The following is a 21,809-nucleotide window of genomic DNA, read 5'->3' as shown; positions in this document are numbered from 1 at the left end:
TGGAGAATGAATGGGAGGAGGAGAGCCTGCCAAATGTTGACCCAGTAGAGGGACCAGCTATCCGAATAGACAGCTCCCTAGTAGTTAAGGCAATTAAGGGTATGAAACCAGGAAAAGATCCCGGCCCATCAGGAATCACTGCTGAGATGCTTAAAACATCTGGTGGTGTGGGCTATGGCCTAGTCACCCGCATTGTAAACCAGGTAGTTCATAATGGAGTCATACCCAATGACTGGCGTAGCAGCACCATAGTCAACTGCTTCAAGAGTAAAGGTGATGCTTTAGATAGGAATAACTACAGGGGTATCAAACTGCTGGATCAGATGATGAAGGTCACAGAGAAGGTCATAGCCCATCTCATCAGGGAGGGAGTCTGCTTAGATGAGATGCAGTTCAGTTTTGTGCCAGGTAGAAGCACCACTGATTCCATATTCCTGGTTCGACAACTGCTGGAGAAATACCTAGCTAACGATAAACCCCTATACTTAGCTTTTGTGGACTTGGAGAAAGCCTTTGACAGGGTCCCCCAATCCCTTATCTGGTGGGCGATGCGGAAACTGGAGATTGACGAATGGTTAATAAGGGCTGTACAGGGCCTTTACAGAGAGGCTGTTAGTAAGGTTAGGATTAGCAATGAGTATTAGGATTAGAAATTTCTGGTGTGGAAGCAAGGTTTAGAATCAAAAGGCCTTAGCGTCAACGTAGCAAAGACCAAAGTTCTAGTAAGTAGGAAGGCAAACTCACCACACACCCCTTCAGGTAGGTGGCCCTGCTCAATCTATAGAAAAGGTGTAGGTAGAAACTTCATAAGATGTACCCAGTGTAAGCTATGGACACATAAGAGGTGCAGCAACATCAAAGGAAAATTAACTGAGAAGTTAGCTTTCGTGTGCTGCAGATGCACAGGGGCAATAGACACCACAGATACTCAGGAAACAGAGCTGGTGGGAAGTAGCATTCAGGGTGATTGCTTTCTGCTAGGAGAGGTTAGAATATGAATATCAGAACAGGAATAAGAGGAAATGGTGAAGATGTGATGTGTGTATATGTGCATGCATATATATATATGTGTGTGTGTGTGTGTTGTGGGGATTGCAAGATTCAGCGATTGGTGTTGGCACCCTTCTATACTTAAATTACTCCCCTTTTTGTTCATTTATTATTTCTCAGGTTTCAATCATTGGACGGCAGCCATACTGGGGCACCAGCCTAAAGGAGTATTGAGTCAATCTCCTTTGTCCCACTATCTACTGTATCAATCTATTCTTGCTGAATGATTAAGTCATGTGGACACTAACGAACCCCAGTTGTCAAACAGCGAATGACAAAGATGACATACTCTCCCATGCATGCTTTTTCATATATACACACTCAACGGTATTCCATACAGTTTCCATCTAAGAAATTCACTCGTAAGCCAGTAGTTGTCCCTGGACTACAAGAGATATTTGTGCCATGCAGTAAGGCTGTACCTGAAAACATGTGATTGTGAAATGAAGTGCTTAACCATCCTGCCGTGCTTACACCTATAATATAATATGTAGCGCAGGAGTGGCTGTGTGGTGAGTAGCTTGCTTACCAACCAAATGGTTCTGGGTTCAGTCACGCTGTGCAGAATCTTGGGCAAGAGTCTTCTTCTATAGCCTCAGGCCGACCAAAGCCTTGTGAGTGGATTTGGTAGATGGAAACTGAAAGAAGCCCGTCATATATATACATATATGTGTGTGTGTGTGTCTGTTTGTCCCCCACACCATCTATTGACAGTTGATGTTGGTGTGTCTACATCCCCTTAACTTAGCGGTTTGGCAGAAGAGACCGACAGAATAAGTACTAGACTGACAAAAATAAGTTCTAGGGTCAATTTGGTTGACTAAAGGCAGTGCCCCAGCATGGCTGCTGTCAAAACACAAAAAAAATAAGAGTAAAATATGCATATCATCATCATCATCATCATCGTTTAACGTCCGCTTTCCGCGCTAGCACGGGTTGGACGGTTCGACCGGGTCTGGGAAGCCAGGGGCCGCTCCAGGCTCCAGTCTGAATCTGGCAGAGTTTCTACGGCTGAATGCCCTTCCTAACGCCAACCACTCCGTGAGTGGATTGGGTGCTTTTTACGTGCCACCTGCACAGGGGCCGGAGGGTCCGGCATCGGTCACGATCGGTTCGAGCTTTTAACGTGTCAGCGGCACGGGGGCAACGAGGTCCAGGGTACTTTGGGGATCGGGGTACTTGGGGATCCAGGGTACTTTGGGGATCCGGGGTACTTAGAATGGGTAGGGGGATGTGGAATTGCTGCAGAAAGCAGCCCGGGTCTTTGTAGTCACAGCATATCTCCAGAGATCTCGGTCCTTCGCCATTGCCTCAGTGAGTCCCAATGCTCTGAGGTCATGCTTGACTACCTCATCCCATGTCTTCCTGGGTCTACCTCTCCCCCTGATACCTTCAACTGTTTGGGAGTGGCACTTCTTCACACATCTCTCTTCATCCATCCGCAGCACATGACCATACCATCGCAAGCGTCACTCTTGCACACCACATCTGATGCTTCTTATATCCAGCATTTCTCTCAGGATGCTTACACTCTGTCTTGTGTGCACACTGACACTACACATCCAGCGGATCATGCTAGCTTCATTTCTTTCAAGTCTACGCATGTCTTCTGCAGTCACAGCCCATGTTTCATTACCGTGAAGCATGGCAGTTCCACACATGCATCATACAATCTACCTTTTGCTCTGAGGGAGAGACCTTTTGTTGCCAGTAGGGGTAGGAGCTTTCTGAACTTTGCCCAGGCTATTCGTATTCTAGTGGTGATACTCTCTGTGCATCCACCTCGCTACTAACTTGGTCACCCAGGTAGCAGAAACTATCAACTACTTCTAGTTTCTCTCCCTGGAGTGTGATGGAATCTGTTTGCTGAGTGTCTGTTGTGTCTATTGTCCCTGTGCATCTGCCGCACATGAAAGCTATCTTATCTGTTAATTTCCCTTTAATGTTGCTGCACCTCTTATGTGTCCATAACTTACATTGGGTGCATCTTATGGAGTTTCTACCTGTACCTTTCCTACAGGTTGAGCATATATATATATATATATTTTTTTTTTTTACTGTTTTCTGCACTTATCTCACAGAACTATCATTCTGGTTGGACTGTCAACAATGGATTGGTATTTGCAGTTGATGATGTGTAACAGTGCAGAAAAGCATGCACACCACAATCCAGTGACCTCTTATTTGTGGCCCCAGTTTGTTTTCGCACATTGTAGAAGAGGAGCAATTTCTCCCGATTCTATTTCTGCAGCGAAACAGACACGAGAGAGTTTAAACATCACCATTCAACGCTGCTTCGTACAATTATTTAATAGCCCAGTGCTGGTTTCATGTGGAAAAAGAAAACACTGTTACTGGTGCCAAATAAAGAGTTCTGGTGCTGGTGTCACATCACTGTAAAGTGGTTGGCATTAGGAAGGGCATCCAGCTATAGAAACCCTACCAAAAGAGACAATGGAACCTGGTGTGTCTCCTGACTTTGCCAGTTTCTGTCAACCCATGCCAACATGGAAAACAGACATTAAACGATTACGATGGTGATGACAACACACACACACACACACACACACATGAATTAATACAAGAGAGTTCTTTCCTAAAACAAAATTCAAACTTTGTATGGAAGGTTGCTCTTAAGGACCTTAGAGTTCAAATTTCCTTGTTCCTTATCTGAACACCCCCTTCTCTATCCTCAATTTGATGGTATACAGTTTGTGTGTGTGTGTAGTCGGGTATGTTAACATTGGCAATGAACCAAACTGACCCCTGGATGTCTTTTCCTTTGCAGTTTCTTCTTTCCGGTTGGCTAACAGGAACTTATAGTCTTGGCTGTCAGCCTGTCGATTACTCCTACACTCCACAGGCAATACGGGTGAGTAATTTTCCAGTCTTCATTCTAACTGCAAATTATTGCAGTCTTCATTATTCTTAATTATATGTATTTATGTAATGTGTGTGTGTGTGTTTTAATGACTTGGTTGGAAAAGGAAAATCTGTGCCCAGGTACTTTTATAGGGACTTGGAGACTAAATTGGTGGAAGCCAACCACAAAGCAGAGACTTGGCTCCAATACCTGCAAGAGGGTGATCCCCTCCTTTCAGCTGGGTGTTGGCTAGTCTGTGATTGATGAATGAAAACATGTTTTTGGGGCTGCGTGAAAAAGTAACTGAACATCAGCTGTGAACATATGACAAGATTTTATTGTGACAGTGTGTGACTTTATGTGTGACACACAAGGTTACAGCATTAATAATTTCATCCTGGAAGAGAAGGATAAAAAAAACATGCCTGAGACATTATGTGAATGTTTAGTTCAGTCGGTCCAAGAACCTGGAGATGTCTGCTCAGATATCTGGTACCAGCTGTTGTGGCAAGAGTGGAGGTACATATCGCTCAGCTGTTAATTAACCCTAATTCTGTCATAAATTAGCACCAAATGTAGCCTTTTGTAGGGTCCAAGAGGAAGATTCAGGCTTGATACTGATTGATTGCTTGATGGACTGATCAGGTGAAACAGCTGTGGTTCAGTTGTGATGTCTGACTGGGCATCCAGAGATTCAGTTTCACATCCCTGCTACTCTCACTTCAACACACTTCTATACGCATTATTTACATTCGACGGATATTTGTCCTCATCTTTTGTTGTTAACACAATGTTTCAGCTGATATACCCTCCAGCCTGCATCAGGTGTCTTGGGGAAATTTCAAACCTGGTTTCTAATTCCTAAGGTATTTTTCGATATTATTATTATTCAGGTCACTGCTTGGAATCGAACTCAGAATCTTGGGGTTAGTAGCCGGCACTCTTAACCATTACACCATATGCCCGTTAACAACAAACAAGATGAGGACAAATATCCATCAAATGTAAATAATGCACATAATTCCTCATCTCTTAAATATAGAACTACACTTCGATACAATTTTCTTCTTTCAAATTTTTCTTCCAAAACTTTGGTCTGTGGTAGAAGATGCCCATAGTTCCATTTTGTGGGATTGAACCTGATACTATGTAGTTCCAAAGCAATGTTTCACCTCCACAGCCATGTCTGCATGAGAAGTCAACCATAAACGTGGTTACTGATGTGCTGCTGGTAAAATGTATGACATTATTCATCTCATAATCGAATCCATGATGATTTCAGTGTAAGAATTTGGACACTTTAACTGTGTAAAAAGGGGGTAAAATGGGGCTTGGAACTGTGCAGCCTATGTAAATTATAGATTCACAACAGATACTGTGAATTTACAGGCAGCCTGTGAGAGAAGGGCTTTGTATGTGGCAGATAATAATAATGTTCGTCCTTCGGGTTCGAAGATGACCATTGACATCATTTGGTGGAATTGCTGCTATGAGACCGGAGGTGGCTGGTGAGGCCAATCCGGGCAAGAAAGCCCCTCCCACAGGTGGGGCAGAAGTGGGTAGGGGCTGTGCTATTGGTGCAGGTGGCTCTGGCGTTTCTGTTCTGCTGACTGAATCCATCTCTCCTCGGCTGTCTTTGCTCCTGTGGTGATTGCGCTGTGGCAGATAGACAAGAGTTGTTAACAACAAGAACTGCTGTGAAACAGATTCTTCCAAATGCTCAGAACATTCTTTAGATGTCGGTGATGTCTTCATCTCTATTACCTGAGTAACTTAATTAGCAATGGAGGTGGGTGTTTCTGAAAGTCTGGTTAATTACAGTAATAACTGGATGGAAAAAGTTTCAGGAGTTATTAAGCAACAGAGGGTTTCTCTCTACAAGTAAGCAGTTGACCTCATGATGGTTGTGTAAAAAATGTGGTGTTATATGGTAGCAAAATATTGGTATCAAATTTCTAGAAACAAAACAGGATGTGTAATAAGCATCCGATATCATGTATAAGTGAGGAGACTGTGTTGGTATGGACATGCGATACTTATAAAGTGCACCAGCTGGATACAGAAGTGCCTAGTGATAATGTTACCAGAAGTTATGAAAGAGGAACATTTAGGAAGAATTGGTGAAAGTTGAGAACGGAAGATTAAACCTTTCTGAAGAGGATGGTGAATTACTATAATAAAAGGGTGATATGTTTGTGCTGGGAAAGACTTGAACAATCCTTGAAAGCATTAAAAGACAGGCATAAAATCCTGATGAAACAGAAAGAAATCTAACAAAGATTTTTTTTTATTTTTGCTTGTCCATCATCATCATTTAACGTCCGTTTTCCATGCCGGCATGGGTTGGATGGCTCGACTGGTGTCTGGGAAGCCAGAAGGATGCATCAGGCCCCAATCTGATCTGGTAGTGTTTCTACAGCTGGATGCCCTTCCTAATGCCAACCACTCTGAGAGTGTAGTGGCTGCTTTTTACGTGCCACCGGCACGGGCCAGAGGAGCTGGCATCGACCACAATCGGATGGTGCTTTTTACATTCCACTGGCACGGGGATCACGACTACAATTTCCATTTGATTTGACTTTGATATTGATGCTCTTGACTCAATCGGTCTCCTCAAGCACAGCAGGTTGCCCCTGGCAAATAAAGTGAGTTCACAGCTGTAACCTACACCGGTGTCGCATAACCAACCCACTCAAAAGTACAGGATCTAAATTTATTATTCCCCAAACTTAAATATTTTAAGTCTCTCACATAATTCATTATTTTGCTTTTCCCATAATTTAATATCTTTTCAGATGGCTAAAGTATCTTGGCTGTTCTTCTTCTCAAAGTTTATCGAGTTCTTTGATACAGTAAGTACAATTCCTTTAACTACAACAATAAGCTCTCTCTGACTTTCTTACGAATTTCAACCGAAAATTCTCAATAATTTGTTCTGCATCAGTTTAGCTTCCGAACAGGACCTTGTATGAGTCCAATTAAGACGGGTGGTTCATTGACTGAAACATTACAACCACCTATATTCTGAGTTCAAACTCTATCAAGGTTAACTTTACCTTTCATCCTCATGAGCGTCTAGCTTCATACTGTTCTACACTAAAATGGTATTTTGGCAGACAAGATGCTCTTCTTCATACAGTCGAGTATATAACATTTCAGGAGCCCAGAAGAAAAAAAAATCTGTTTGAATTGTAATATAGTGCAATAAATTGTGATAAAGATTTTCTGTTTAAGAAAATTTCACATTTAAAGAAATATGAATTCATATTATAATATTTACATTCCATTGTAGTTATTTTTCATCCTGAGGAAGAAATTTGGTCACATATCATTCCTGCATGTTTTCCATCATGGTGCCTTACCGTTTATGTGGTGGTTTGGTGTCAAGTTTGTACCGGGTGAGTAGCTTTCTTACATTCTTGTGTTTAATATTTAATTTTCATCAACACCATCATCATCGTTTGATGTCCACTTTCCATGCTGGCCTGGGTTGGACGGTTTGACTGGGGACTGGCAAGCCAGGAGATTGCACCAGGCTCCAATTTGGTCTGGCAATGTTTCTTCAGCTGGATGCTCTTCCTAACACCAACCTCTCCAAGAGTGTAGTGGTGCTTTTTATGAGTCACCAGCATGGGCCAATCAGGCAGTACTGGCATCGACCACACTCGAATGGTGCCTTTTACGTGCCACTAGCACGGGAGCCAGTCAGTTTTTTTGTTTTTGTTAAATTTGTATGTGTGTGTTTTTACTGTCTTAGAGAGCAGGGCCTTTGATTCCATTTTCAGCCTCAGTTACTAATGAGAAAAGATTATCCTCTGACAGGAGACTTGGCCTAAATGGAATGGGATCCGTTTCAGGCACCTAAGGGCCAGGAGGTGGTGTTAAACCAGATGTTGGATTAAGTCTACCACATAAGAATCGGATCAATGGACTTTCGTTCACTTTCCGTCTCCTAACTTTCTCTCAAGGCTACGGTAGAAGACCGTATGCTTTGTTGATTGCAAATGTTTTTATCTTACTGAAAGACTATAAATTACCAACAGTGGAGTGGTACCATCAATATTTCTACTCCAAGCAAATGTTGTGGAAAGTCCATGGGTTGCTTAGAATTACATGGTCTTCCTCGTCACCAAAACACTGATACATGTCCAGGATAATGAAGCACTGATTGGTTTCGATCAATATTCCATCTGATATGGAATCAATTTTTGTTTGTCTCATTCTGATGGTAAAAAAAAAAAAGCATGGTACTTGGTGACTGCAGTAGTGCTGGTACCAAGTAGAAAGTATTTGGTACACTCTGTAAAGTGGTTGGCATTAGGAAGGGCATCCAGTCATAGAAACCATGTCAAAGGGCATCGACAGATTGGTGAATGCTAGTAAATGATGCAGGCTGTGTATTGCAGAAAAGAACAAAATTTCTTTTTGTTTGTTTCTAACTCATAAAAACCAGGTTTTTATTTTAATACCAAACTGGAGACCTTCACAAACCACTGCACACAAGAAAAGCATCATCCTTAAAAACTGCATGTATCCTCTATACCACCATTTCACTTAGGGATTGATTTAATTTTTCTGTAGCAAAATTTTGGGCATTGCTTATTTTATTGTCTTATTATATATATTTTTATAATTTTAGTATGCACCTACTTTTTCTTTTTTTTTTTTGTATCTTGAATCCTTCCAGAATTTCAGGTCGTTTTCTCTCCATCTCTACTTCTTGCTCCTCGTTACCCATTTTGTAGGCAAAAAAATGTATCCCAGAAGCAAAATGTGGCAAGGGAGATAACTCTCTTCTAGACAGTCGGAGTTAAAACCCTTCTTCATTTGCTGCTGAACTAGTTCCAGTCTTCTGAAGCCAATGAATTTGATGTGTGTATGTAATCGCATTGTCTTCTTGTTTCTGTTGGATTGGTCAAATGATGTAGAACCCCTGATGAGACCCCAGTAAGGGTCGAAACTTAATTAGGGCTGTTCATCTCTACAGAGAATTAGGTAAATTTGCCAGGTTTCTGTCTCTACTTCATAGGTTTACATATATTTTTCCAACTTGAAATTCTCTTCATTTTCTCTGAACAGAATGGGCGACATCTTTCTTGCAGCCTTAACAGCTGTTTCAAAAATTCTAGTTCACCACAGCAATGGACATGTTATGTTGTCTGAAATACATTTTTTGCATTCTACACTTGTAGCTGTTGCCCTTCGGACCAGAAATTTTAATATGTTCCGAAATGAAGAATAATTTGGCCTCTGCATCCCAGTGTGTGAAAGTTTTTTGTCATTTTGCTCTTACAAGCCTAAGATCATTACACATATGTTTGCATGTGAATGAACACACACACAGCCACACAGCCACACAGCCACACAGCCACAATTGCATGTTTATTCTTGATGTATTCTGGAAGTTTCAAATGCAAATACACAAGTTATTGTTTTGTAGGTCACAAGAGAATACCTTTTTACGTTAAATATATTCATTATGTGCTTGGCTCACTGCCACATGGGATTCTGGGACATCAGTGTTTCGACATGTATATATGTAAATGTATATTATTTTTTTGTTGGTATAAAAACTTTAAAGAATGTAAATAGCAATTGGAAAAGGAATAAATAAATAAATGATGCTGTTTGAAAAAAGTCCTTTGCAATATTTGTTCTGCACCAAGTTAAAGACACTCTGTTGTCACTTTTGCCATCAGAAGTGCAGTGAACTAATAATTAACCTGTTGGAAACCTGTGCCTAATTGTGAAATAATTAACTGTAATTAACAAAGTAGTAGTTGTATGGACCGTTGTGTGTTGTCTAATTAATCCTTTTACTGTGGAAATGAAATGTGTCCACCGAAAATGTCTTCACCCTTTACTGCTGAAGGCAGTTTTATATACCAATCTATTTTTTTTTTTGAGGAATGTCATGGCTGGAAATATCTTTTTGTTGTGAAATGACAAGTTTTTTTAAGGTAGTGTGACTTTCAGGAAGCTCTGCTTTTGGTAGGTTTTTAGCATCATTATTGGAAGAACCATGAAATCTAATTTGGCAGTGAAAGGGTCAACTTTGTCTCTTTATGGATTTTGTCTTTATTAAGCTGTGGCTCGTGTGTATCAAGATAGTCACAGGTGAAGTTAGACCAATGTCAGAAGCAGAGCAGATCTAAATAAATGAGATATTATTATTATTATTATTATATGAGATGACACAGAAGTCAATTAAATGGATGGAGACTTTGTTAAACCATAAAGAAGAGATGAGTATTAATGGTTCTTTGTTGATGTGGTTGTGGGGCATGTTGTTTGATGACTTTTTGGGGTTATGAATTTCCTCAGTTTTGAGAGCAAGGACATCATTTACTAAACCAGGAAGAGGCTTATTCTTGTCTTTTATAATGTCATTGTATTATTATAATCATTATTGTTAAGGCAGTGAGCTGACAGAATTTCTAGCACAGCAGACAAAATGCTTCACGCATTTCGTCTGTCTTTCCATTCTGAGCTCAAATTGTGTTGAAGTCAACTTTGCCTTTCATCCTTTCAGGGTCATAACACATGTACCAGTTGAGCACTGGTGTCAGTGTAATCCATCCCTTATCAACAGCAACAATAATAATAATAATGGTTTCAAATTTTGGTACCAGGAGTTAATCGATTATATTGAACCAAGTTCTTAATTTATCGAGCCCCAAAAGAATGAAAAGCATTTCACCCAGCATGCTAACAATTCTGCTAGCTCATCATCATAATAATAATAATGGTCTATTTCCTAATTGGAATCTTCAATATTTTACACAAGAATACATTTCAATTTTTGTTTTAATTTCAGGTGGATTTGGTACATTCCATGCTATGATTAACTCTTTTATACATCTAATCATGTATACCTATTATGGTTTAGCTGCCATGGGACCAAAATTTCAAAAATATTTGTGGTGGAAGAAATATTTGACGACTCTTCAACTTGTAAGTGGATTTTGTAATAACAAATCTCGTTTAATGACACAGTTACTAATCCTAGCCTTTGTTTGTCAGTAGTTGTATGTGTGTGAGTGTGTTGTATTTTGCATAGAGCATGTAACACTCCCTTCATCAGCCGTCAACAGGACATCACAAATATTTCAACACCTTCCAGCAGTGCCAAGCAGTATTGCTGTTACTAAGAAATGTTCTTTTGATCCATACTGTGTAGCCCAATTTTCTTTCTCTTTGTTCATCATTCATCTGACCACCACAACAGACTGGTTGGAACTGTAACCATTCCAGCTCTGTCACAACAATCTTGTCCTCCTATTTCACTCGCCATTCTTTCTTCTCAGCTTCCATCTGTCTCTCACTTGTTCTTGCCCCATTCACTCATCACCCCTTCACTGCCCTCCATATGTCCAATGCCAGACATAAGGATCTAACAGCAAACCTGTCACATCCCACCTCTTAATGGAAGCACCGTACACTGCTGTCTTTGTGTCTCCCATGATTTTATAAATCCTTCATATTTTAGTCTTCCCTTCCTTTGATGCTTTCTGCTCCATATCACCTTTCCAAGTCACCACCAACTCACCAATCAGATCTTATGTCAAATCAAAACATGGCATAAGGTCAGAACATTGCCATTTTTATTGCAATACGGCTGAAGAATGCAAGCACTTTCTTCAAATCCACCTTTCCACCATCACTTTCTTTTCCCCCTTCCATTCTTTTCTTTCCTATTTTCTGACGAAGGACTAATGTCCGAAACATCAATGATTCTTTCGCTTTCTTTTAAGTATTAAACACTTTTTTTTAATAGTACTTTTGTTTTAAAACTTGTCCCTCTCATCTTGTCTTCTTTTTTTGTTCATTACCTAATTAGGTATGCGTGTGTGTGTGTGTGTGTGTTTTGTGTGAAGAAACTCCTGTCTGACTGCTACAGTTACATTTAGACCTCCATGTAGATTATTGTTTTCCAGTCTGCTTCCAGTAGAAAGGTTAAACAACTCCTCTACTCAGCAGTTTTACTCAGTTATGATATACAGAGCAACATAAGAGAATTTGCAACAAACACAAGTTTATATCATTCATTCCTTTGTACATTTCACTATTGTGGTTTTCCGGAACTTCCTGTTGAATTTGATGCTTAACCAGAACGGATCATCAGAGAACACTTTATTGCATTAAGTTACAGAGAACTAATGTCAGTCTTCTTATTCACTGTAATTTCTCTTAACTATATATGTGGGGAGGCACATGGCTTAGTGGTTAGAGCAGCAGACTCGCAGTCGAGAGATCGTGAGTTCGGATCTCAGACCGGGCAATGTGTGTGTGCTTGAGCGAAACACCTAAGCTCCACGCGGCTCCGGCAGAAGGTAATGGCGAACTTCTGCTGACTCTTTTGCCACAACTTTCTCTCACTCTTTCCTCCTGCATCTCACCTGCGACGGACCAGCGTCCCATCCAGGTAGGGAATCTATACACCAAGGAAACTGGCCCTTATGAGTCAGGCATGGCTTGAGAAGGAACAAACAATATATGTATATATATATATATTGTTTTTTTTCTCTCAAATAAGATCTGATTTCATTTCCTCTTCATTTTCCCCCATGTCTCCCCCTCCCACTTCATTTTGATTTACTAATAACTCTCTCTCTTTCTCTCTTTAATCCATTTTTCTCTCAGTGCCATCATGCCACTGTTCTCTCCTTCCACATTCCTTATAGCGTGACAGAGGCAAACCAACAAACAAAATACAAAGAACTCATGACTTGGCTTTTATAATGTTGAAAGAAATACGTTCATACAAACACGTGTGTGTGTCATTATCATCATCATCGTTTAACGTCCGTTCTCCATGCTAGCATGGGTTGGACGGTTCGACCGGGGATCTGGGAAGCCAGAAGGCAGCACCAGGCTCTAGTCTTATCTGGCAATGTTTCTACTGCTGGATGCCCTTCCTAACGCCAACCACTCCGTGAGTGTAGTGGGTGCTTTTTACGTGCCACCTGCACAGGTGCCAGGCGAGGCTGGCAATGGCCACGGTCGGATTGGTGCATTTTACGTGCCACCGGCACGGAAGCCAGTCGAGGCGGCGCTGGCATCGGCCACGATTTGGTGTGATGTAATTGCATGGCGTTACATGAAACCCATGAATACAACACACAAAGTTTAATATTTGTATTAATATCTGTATTTTGCATGTATAAGTGTGTGTGTGTTTATATGACATTTGCCTCATCTTGTCAGATGATGGCTGTCTCACATTCAACCTCATTGCTCTGATTTATTTTCATCCTTGAAGGATTATGACTTTACATGTTGCCACACACCCATCGCCATGTGGCTTTTATAGAATACAAAACAGATCAAGAAATGAAACGACAGTGAGACATCCGCACGTCATTGGATTGAAGTGCCAAAAGCTTGTACAACACTTTCGCCATTCTCTCTCAGTTGCCAGGTTCCAATGACAAGCATTGCAAAATGTCTGGTACTGTTTTGACTGTAAATTTTAAGCCAGTTTCTTTCTCCTACAAGAGCTGCCTTCCCGCACAGCTTTGTCAAAAATACTAGCAACCTCTTCTACTCCTGGGGAATCTATTTAACCCATGGATGGGATGTGAGAGTAATGGTAATTAAGGGCCAACTCCATCTTCCCCACTACTTCAGAACTCATTCCTTTCGATCCTTCATTTCTTCAGCAATTGAAATTTAAATGAAGAAAAATATGACATTTGATATTACACATACAATAGATGCAGAAAAGACAAAAAAAAAAAAAAATACTAAACAAAATATTAATTGGAGAAAGAGAAAATGAATGTAATTAGTCTCCATGTTGAGTTTCTTAATTGCAATTATGTCTTCAAACATTTTGATATCTCTTATTGAAATTTATTACATTTATGTGTGCGTGTGTGCATATGTGTATATATACATATACACACACATATATATACATACATATATACATGTGTGTGTGCATATGTATACATTGGGTTGTCCAGAAAGTTTGTGCTGATTTTTAAAGGAAAGAAAAAGGTCAATAAATACCTGCCATTACATTTTTAATCAACCAAATATGAACCATTTTCTTGCACTATGCATCTCCATCTTTCCTTTAACTTGAAAATACCCTCTTCCCAGAATTGAGGTGCTTTCATGGCAAAGAATTCATCAAGGTATCTTTTTACATCATCCAAGGAATTGAAATTTTTACCATTAAGACTATTCTGCAGAGACCTGAATAAGTGGAAGTCTGAAGGAGCAATATCTGGTGAATATGGAGGGTGGGGTAACACATCCCAACCAAGCTGCAGCAATTTTTGTCTGGTTCCCAAAGCAGCAAGTGCCGAAAATGGACTTATCTTACATTTTAAAGGGTTACAGAATTAACACAGGTTATAGGAACATAAACCTTCTTCCACGAAAAGATAGCTTAAACTGTGCTCTAAATGGAGGTGTAGTCAAATCCTATTTTATGGACTCAACCATGTTCTAAAATAAGTCGAAAGGTAAGCTACTATAAATCGGCACCGACTCTCTGGACAACCCAATAAAATCTTCTGGAAACGATGGGCAAAATATTAATTTCTTTCTGTTTTTCTTTTTGTTTGCAGATCCAATTCATAGCCATGCTTGTCCACAGCATTCAACTTCTATTTATAGAGTGTAATTATCCAGTGATATTTGCCAAAGCTATCACAGCCAATGCTCTAATGATGCTTGTGTTGTTTGGTGATTTCTACTGGAAGGAATATTTCAAGAAAAAACCAACTGTGGATGTTAGTAGAATGAGTAATGGTAGCGTCAAGTGTAATATGCAGCACAATGGCAGTTTACCAAACAAAAATGGAACTGCAAAAAGTAATGGTATAAAATCTGACTGAGACTTATCAAGGTTTCTCTCTTTTTTCCTTCCCTTCCTTCAATACTGCCCCTCAAAACCCGCCATTCTTTCATTAGCTTTGTATTTAAAGACGACTACAAAATGTTTTGGAAAAAAATAAAAATGAAAAATATATATTATGCAAAAAGAATATTAAAAGAAACATTTAAAAATGTATAAGGAAATTTTTAATATATTTAAGAAAACACAAAAAAAAATCATACCTAATTGTCAAATAAATGTGGAAAGTTTTTTTAAGCATTTGTAAAAGATTGCGATTTTCATTGAATTTGGGGGAATCTGGATGAATAAAGCTGCTAGTCAGGCATAGTTATCTCCCTTAATTTCTACCCTTTAAAAATTTTTTAAAATTGTTCAAATCGCTTTGCTAAACTGGAGTGTAGGGGAGAGAAAGATGAAGTTTTGTGAAGACAGGAAGGAGATATCAATTCCAACTGCTTCAACATCCAACTTGGGGCCTTGTCAGAAGTGAAGTCAATTCACTCAATTGCTCAACTAGGATAAAACTAGTTTCCACGCTTTACTTGCTCAAGCTTTGCAAAATTTACCTGTGTATGTTAATGTTAGCATGTATATATATACACGAATGCCAGTGTGTATGTTTACACACACGCACGCACAGATATTTAAATTTCATTTTATTCTATTTAGTACAAAAATTTGTCAGTACTCGTTACTCACCTGTATTAGAAGAATGTAGAGCTTCTAGTATACTTATGTGTCAGGTAAACTGGATTGCATATTTGGTTGCAGAGATTCCTTGCAATCATTGGACAGGATTTAACTGTCAACCTTTAGGCTGTTTATTTTACACATGGCAAACATGTTTATGATTATTATTATTATTATTATGGTGGCAAGCTGGCAAAAACATTAGCACGCCGAGCCAAATGCTTAGCGGTATTCTGTCTGCCGCTATGTTCTGAGTTCAAATTCCACCAAGGTCGACTTTGCCTTTCATCCTTTCAAGGTCATTAAATTAAGTACCAGTTACATACTGTGGGATTGATGTAATCAACTCATCCCTTCCTCCAAAATTGCTGCCCTTGTGGCAAAATTTGAAACCATTATTATTAGTTTATGGCAACCAGCTGGCGGAACCATTAGCAGCACTCCAGGCAAAATACTTACAGCTTTTCCATTCTAATTCCAAATTCTGCTGAGGTTGATGTAATAAGGAACCGGTCAAGTATTAGGGTTGATGTCATCGACTGACCTTTTCCCACCAAATTTCAGGATTTATGCCTGTAGAAGAAAAATTTAATTATTCTTAAGGTGGCAAGCTGGCAGAATCGTTAGCACACCAAGCAAATTAACGACATTCATCCTGAGTTCAGATTCCACTGAAGTCAATTATTATTATTAAAGTGGCAAGATGGCAGAATCGTTAACCATGTCAAACGAAGTTCTAAGTAGCTATTCCAAGGTCAACTTTGCCTTTCATCCTTTTGGGGTCAATGAAATATGTACCTGTTGAACACTGCGGTCAGTGCATAACTGACTTGACCCCTCTCCACAAAATTTCAGGCCTTGTGCCTATAGGAAAAAGGATTGTCATTGTAGTAGTAGTAGTAGCAGCAGCAGCAGCAAAACAAAAGATGGCCTGCTAGCAAAATGCTGCAGCATCATGGAACATTTGGCTCTATAATCAACCAAAATGGTTCTAAGAATCATTGCCATATTTTGGCAATTGTAGATCCATGTTAATTACTCCTGTCATTTCTCAGCCCTCGTTAAGTTTCAGTTGTTACTTCATTGAATTTTTCATTAATGAAGCGAGGTTGAGTTTTACTTAAAATGCCATTTTATTTAGTTGGCAGAGGAGAATTAGCGTCAGTGCCGTGCTGTGTCTGTGCGTACATGCATTCTTTACTCTCAAAGTGTAAAACCCACGTTACAAGTTTGATTAGCATTTGCTAAAATGTATGATTAATTTGTTGATTGACTGTCAAATATCAAAACATTATTGCTTTATAATTCTGAAAATGTAGTCCTTGCAGTGAATATTTTATAGACAAACAGAAAGACTGAACAATTAGCAAAGATCTCAGCTCAAACTTCATCAATTTTATTAATTAATCCGGTGGCAAAAGTAACACATTTGATTGAATAATTACTACTTGTCTGTTGTCGGCCTCATCAGTTCTTTACAAAGAAATTCCATTCAATATAATCTCAGTTATTTAGTTCATTTTTTGTGGACCTTTTAAAGTTGGGAGACACTCAATGTTGAATAGGCATAAATAAAGCTATTTCACATTGTTGAAATATAGTACAGCCCTTGACATTCTGAGTTCAACTCCTGCTTAGGTCAACTTTGCCTTTCATCCTTTCAGGGTCGATAAAATAAAGTACCAGTCATGTACTGAGTTCAATGCTATCGACTGAACCCCTTTCCCTAAATTTCAGATCTTGTACCTGTGCTAGAATCAATTATTATTCCGGCTGTGGAGCAGTTGAAACTGTAGTTTGATAGTAATTTTTGTCCTACTTTCTCAGTTCAAATCTTGATAGGGGTGGCTTTACCTGTTACCCCCTTCAGGATTGTTAAAATAAGTCTTGATCACATAGTGAGGGATAAATTCAATCACCTATACTCCACTTATGCAAATCTGTGGCCATATACCAATACAAGAAATTGCTATTTCCATCTCAAGAAAACATGTATTTTATAAAGGTTTTCTTTTTTAATGAAAAATGAAAATTTACAAAATGCCTCATGTGTCAAATCATTATTAATTACCAAGGGATTTAATACCTCTTAGTGTTTATATATTTATAAAAGTTCAATATGTTGTGTATGTTTTTTTATTTTTTTTTTTTTTTCCACTCAGTGGAAGTGAAAAGGTCAGTACCCCTGAACTTCATTTATGTTGCCGATGCAACCTAAATAAGGGAACATCTTTGGGAGAAATGATTAGGGAAAAAAATTTGGTAAAGGATTCAGTTCTGGGAATCTAGGGATTGTAACACAGTAAGGATGTTGATAAAAGAGGTAGGTGTATAAGGTGTACTGTTTTTTTTTTTATTAGTTTGCTCTGGAAGAAGGGGGTTGCACCTTCCACTCTCACAAACCTTCTGAGACTAGATTGATATTAGTTGTTGTATAAAAGGGATTTAAAATAGTGGTCTCTGTAGATAAATGGTGCTTAACTAGTTGAAGCGCTGTCTCAGATCAAATAAAATAAAATCCACATATTTGAGACAGTGCTTCCACTACAACAGGGAGTGTTTAAGTGATTTGTAGATGAGATTGTGGTGAATAAAGAGGAATAGTTAAAAGGTGATGTTAGAATATTTGTTGTTAGATGAGACAACAAATGGATCCTTGATTTACAGAAAACAAATGTTGGGCTCATAACCAAACCTTAGGGTACATCTAACTTGAATATTGGTTGGAGAAAAATCTTATTAATCCAAGACACGTAGCCTATAGCTGGTAGCCTGTAGGCCAGCAGCTTAACCAAGAGGTTCCCATGGCAACCGCTGTTGAAGACTTTACAAACACTAGGAAAAACCTTATTTTCAAGGATCAGAGCCCTCTGGTGTGTAATTGTGTCGAGTGGAATGGAAAGAATATCCAACTCATGCCAGCAAGGAAAACAGACATTAAATGATGATGGTTACTTTGCTGGGTTTGGAACAAAGACACAGCTGTCCACACTTAGTGGCTGTGTTGTAATTTGGCCGAGGCTACCCGAGTCCAGCATGTCTGTTATCAAAGCTGTCAGAACCTCATCTTTTCCTATATCTAGGAATACATTATCAGGTTTGTTTTTTTAAATAGTGAGGATTTGACTGCTATTTCTAGTAGGTTGAGGTTACCTTGTTGACAAAATTTGAAGAATGAAGGAGATTCAATAAAATTATGGTGTAGATGAGAAGTTTGGAACAAAATGGGCAGCGAATTTAGTGTCAATGAGTTGGAGTGTTGTTTACTAAGGCATCCTGGTTAAAGGATGTGTGTGTGTGTGTATTATTGAACTCTCTTGTTGCTATGGTGAATGAGGATTCAGGAAGGACACAGTTTTCCAGAGTTCTTCGTCGAATTCTTTATTGTTTTGTCTCATGTGGGAATGCAGACCTTTCTGGAATTTGCAGATACTGTAGCAAATGCTGCAGTGGTGGTCTTTATCATTTGTGGGTAGATTCGCTCAGCTTTACGCTGGGCTTTTTCCTCCTTTGGTGATCCCCGTTGCCTATCCTGCATATAACCACTTTAAATACACATACACACAATATATTCATACTTGAACCTTGATTATTTTTGCTTATCCACAATTTAAACCAAAATGAAGACCACGTCCATTTGGCCAACTAATCTGTCGGTCATTACAGGAATACCAAGAGTACCAAATAAAATCTCTTATTTCCTGCAATCTGGCAGAGGTTGGTTTTGTACCAATTTTTAATCAAGACATTAAGCAATGCAATTCTTTGTTCTCACAGACACCATTTACCATTCTCACATATTACAACTAAACGTGTTGAACTTCAATTAGAGAACTTCATAGTCAGGGGAGACAATTTGTTAATCCATCTGATGAAAATTATTAATTTTAGGTGAGATGGGAAAATATTTTGATTATTTTAATTTTCCCCTTTTTTTAAAAAAAATTATTTGTTGAATTATTCATAGATTCATTCAAATTTGTTTGAAGGGTTCAGAGCAAGAAATAAACTTTGCTGTTTTTGTTTATCCTGATTGTTAATTATGGTGTTATGTCTAAACTTTTGCAGGTAGTCACAACCTTAATTATATCAGTTTCATGTTGAACTATCATCAGGTGAAAATTTATTCACTTAAGGTTCTCTCTTTCTTCCTTCTCCCCCCCCCCCCCATAATCCTGGAACCAAAATTTAGAAAAAGTATTGAAGTTTCAAATGACTAAAAGTCGACATCCAGTTACTGTGATTTAATCCAGATTTAGTCGAGGGATTTCTTGTCTTTTCCTGTCTTGCAAGTTACTTGGCAACCTTAGCAGTGCCAGTAGCACAGGTAAAACACACTGTAAAGTGGTTGGCACTAATAAGGGTGTGCAGCCATTGAAACCATGCCAAACCCAACATTGGAACCTGATCCAGCCCTGTAGCTCACTGGATACTGTCAACCATCCAATTCAGGCCAGCATGGTAAAAGGACAGTAGATGATGATGATGATGGTGACTAAAATTTGTAGAAGCAAATTTTAGCTGATCTAAACTGAATTTAATGACAAAAGTCTTCACTTTAGGCAAATTTTAATGTACCTTTTTTAAAGACATTATTAGGTTAGTCATATTCTTAGATACGATAGTCTCCTGGCATCAAGAGATGTTTCAATGATTGCCATTTTAACTTTCAAGCACTTACAAAAAATTAACTTTTTTGGTAGAATTATTTATTATTCTTAAACTATGAAAAGAGTTGCTCACATGAAATGTGAATTTGATGTGGTTTGAGCATGTTATGAGGTTATGAGGATATCATCTATTTGGAAGAATTGTTCTGAAGAGTAAATAACATTTAAGGAAGAAAAATGGTTTTTATGTGCAAACAGCGTAAATTATGAAACCTTAACAATACTATAAACCAATGCCTCTCAAACCATCAGGTGTGGCATACCGAAAGATTTTTTCTTTCCAGTATGCCAGGGACCAGTAATATTAATCTATACCGAAAACAAAATATATATATAATGACTATAATAAAAGTTGACTCCCTCCCTTCTGATCTCTCCACATCGTTAGAAACAACTTCCTTTCTACAAGCGCAAGCAGAAATATAATCTTAATACCAAACCAGTAAGCTATGGTAAATAGAAAATATATTGTCATATCACAAATCCACTATATTTACTTACAACAATTTCTACCACGGTCGGTGAGTACCATGCTCCACCGGCCAGCTGGTAAGTTGTTTACTGCAGTGCATGAGGTAAAATTACTGAAATTATGCCATTGTTTTTCTGGAAACTCACAGCGTACCAGCAGCTGATGACTTGTGGACCAAACAATACTATAACAAAAATATAAACACTAGCTATACTACAAACTGTACTATAACAATACTGTAAACAAAAGTAAAATGATATAATAAAATAATTATGAATCTCTACTATTTTGGTGAAAACCAGCTAAAATTATCAAGAATATTTGTAAAGCAAAATGTAACCATTTAAAAGACTAATTGCTGCCCTAAAAGAAAATGAAATCCATGCAGAAGTCCAAGAACAATTATATTATTAATTAGAATCGTTGCATTACCAAATATTGAGGGTTTGAAGATGTTTAAACATTCATTGCAGTAACATCTCTTCGCTTCTCTCTCTTATTGAATTAGGTTTAGAGACATTGTTGGCAGAATGTGTGATTAAGAAGTCTCTCAACCACATGGTTTTCAGTTCAGTCCCACTGCATGGCACTTATAGCAAACGGTCTTCCATTATAGCACCACGTTGACCAGAGCCTTGTGAGTGGGTTTATAGAGAGGAAGGGCATCTAGCCATGGCCAATCTGCCCCTATACATTTGTCTGATCCATACAATCAAGGAATTTGATGTTAAAGCAATTTTGGTGTAGAATTATACTCTATTTTGTTCTGAATAGGAAGACCTGAATGTCTGGAAATTTTAGTAAACAAGATATTGTTTTGTTTACAGTAACATACATCTACAACATACAATTGGTGTTTATGCCCCATAACTTAGGGGTTCAGTAAAAGAGACCAATAGAATACGAAAAATATAATAAGTACTGGGGTTGATTTGTTTGATCAAAATTCTTGAAGGTGGTGCCCCAGCATGGCCACAGTCTAATGACTGAAACAAGTAAGAGATAAAAGGTTTTTTTTGTTTTTTTTAATTCTCTGCAGATGTGGTTTATCTAAAAAAAAAAGTAATAATAATCCTCTCAGAACTGGAAACCCTATGTCTAACTTTACCCTCCATCTGGGTTCCTGCGCAAAAAAATAAATAGCTGCATATACAGCTCAATATCTTCATATTCTGACCCCAAATTAAGCTGAACACATTGCCAACTCCTCAT

General features: G+C 38.7%; 1 protein-coding gene across 1 annotated transcript in view; it reads left to right on the top strand.

Annotated features, from left to right (window-relative positions):
* LOC115213789 (elongation of very long chain fatty acids protein 7) overlaps window positions 1-15,106 on the top strand; it is a 99,005-nt gene extending 83,899 nt beyond the window's left edge. The window contains exons 3-7 of the mRNA XM_029782636.2: window positions 3,839-3,922; window positions 6,709-6,765; window positions 7,206-7,311; window positions 10,731-10,867; window positions 14,494-15,106. Of these exons, the coding sequence (XP_029638496.1) occupies window positions 3,839-3,922; window positions 6,709-6,765; window positions 7,206-7,311; window positions 10,731-10,867; window positions 14,494-14,763 (654 nt within the window). The 3' untranslated portion in view covers window positions 14,764-15,106. The remainder of the gene's footprint in view (window positions 1-3,838; window positions 3,923-6,708; window positions 6,766-7,205; window positions 7,312-10,730; window positions 10,868-14,493) is intronic.
* Window positions 15,107-21,809: the final 6,703 nt, after the last annotated feature.

Source organism: Octopus sinensis, linkage group LG7 (assembly GCF_006345805.1).
Source record: "Octopus sinensis linkage group LG7, ASM634580v1, whole genome shotgun sequence".
Lineage (NCBI taxonomy): Eukaryota > Metazoa > Mollusca > Cephalopoda > Octopoda > Octopodidae > Octopus > Octopus sinensis.
The sequence above is the reverse complement of the archived record's forward strand: the minus strand, read 5'-3'. Positions and strand labels throughout refer to the sequence as shown.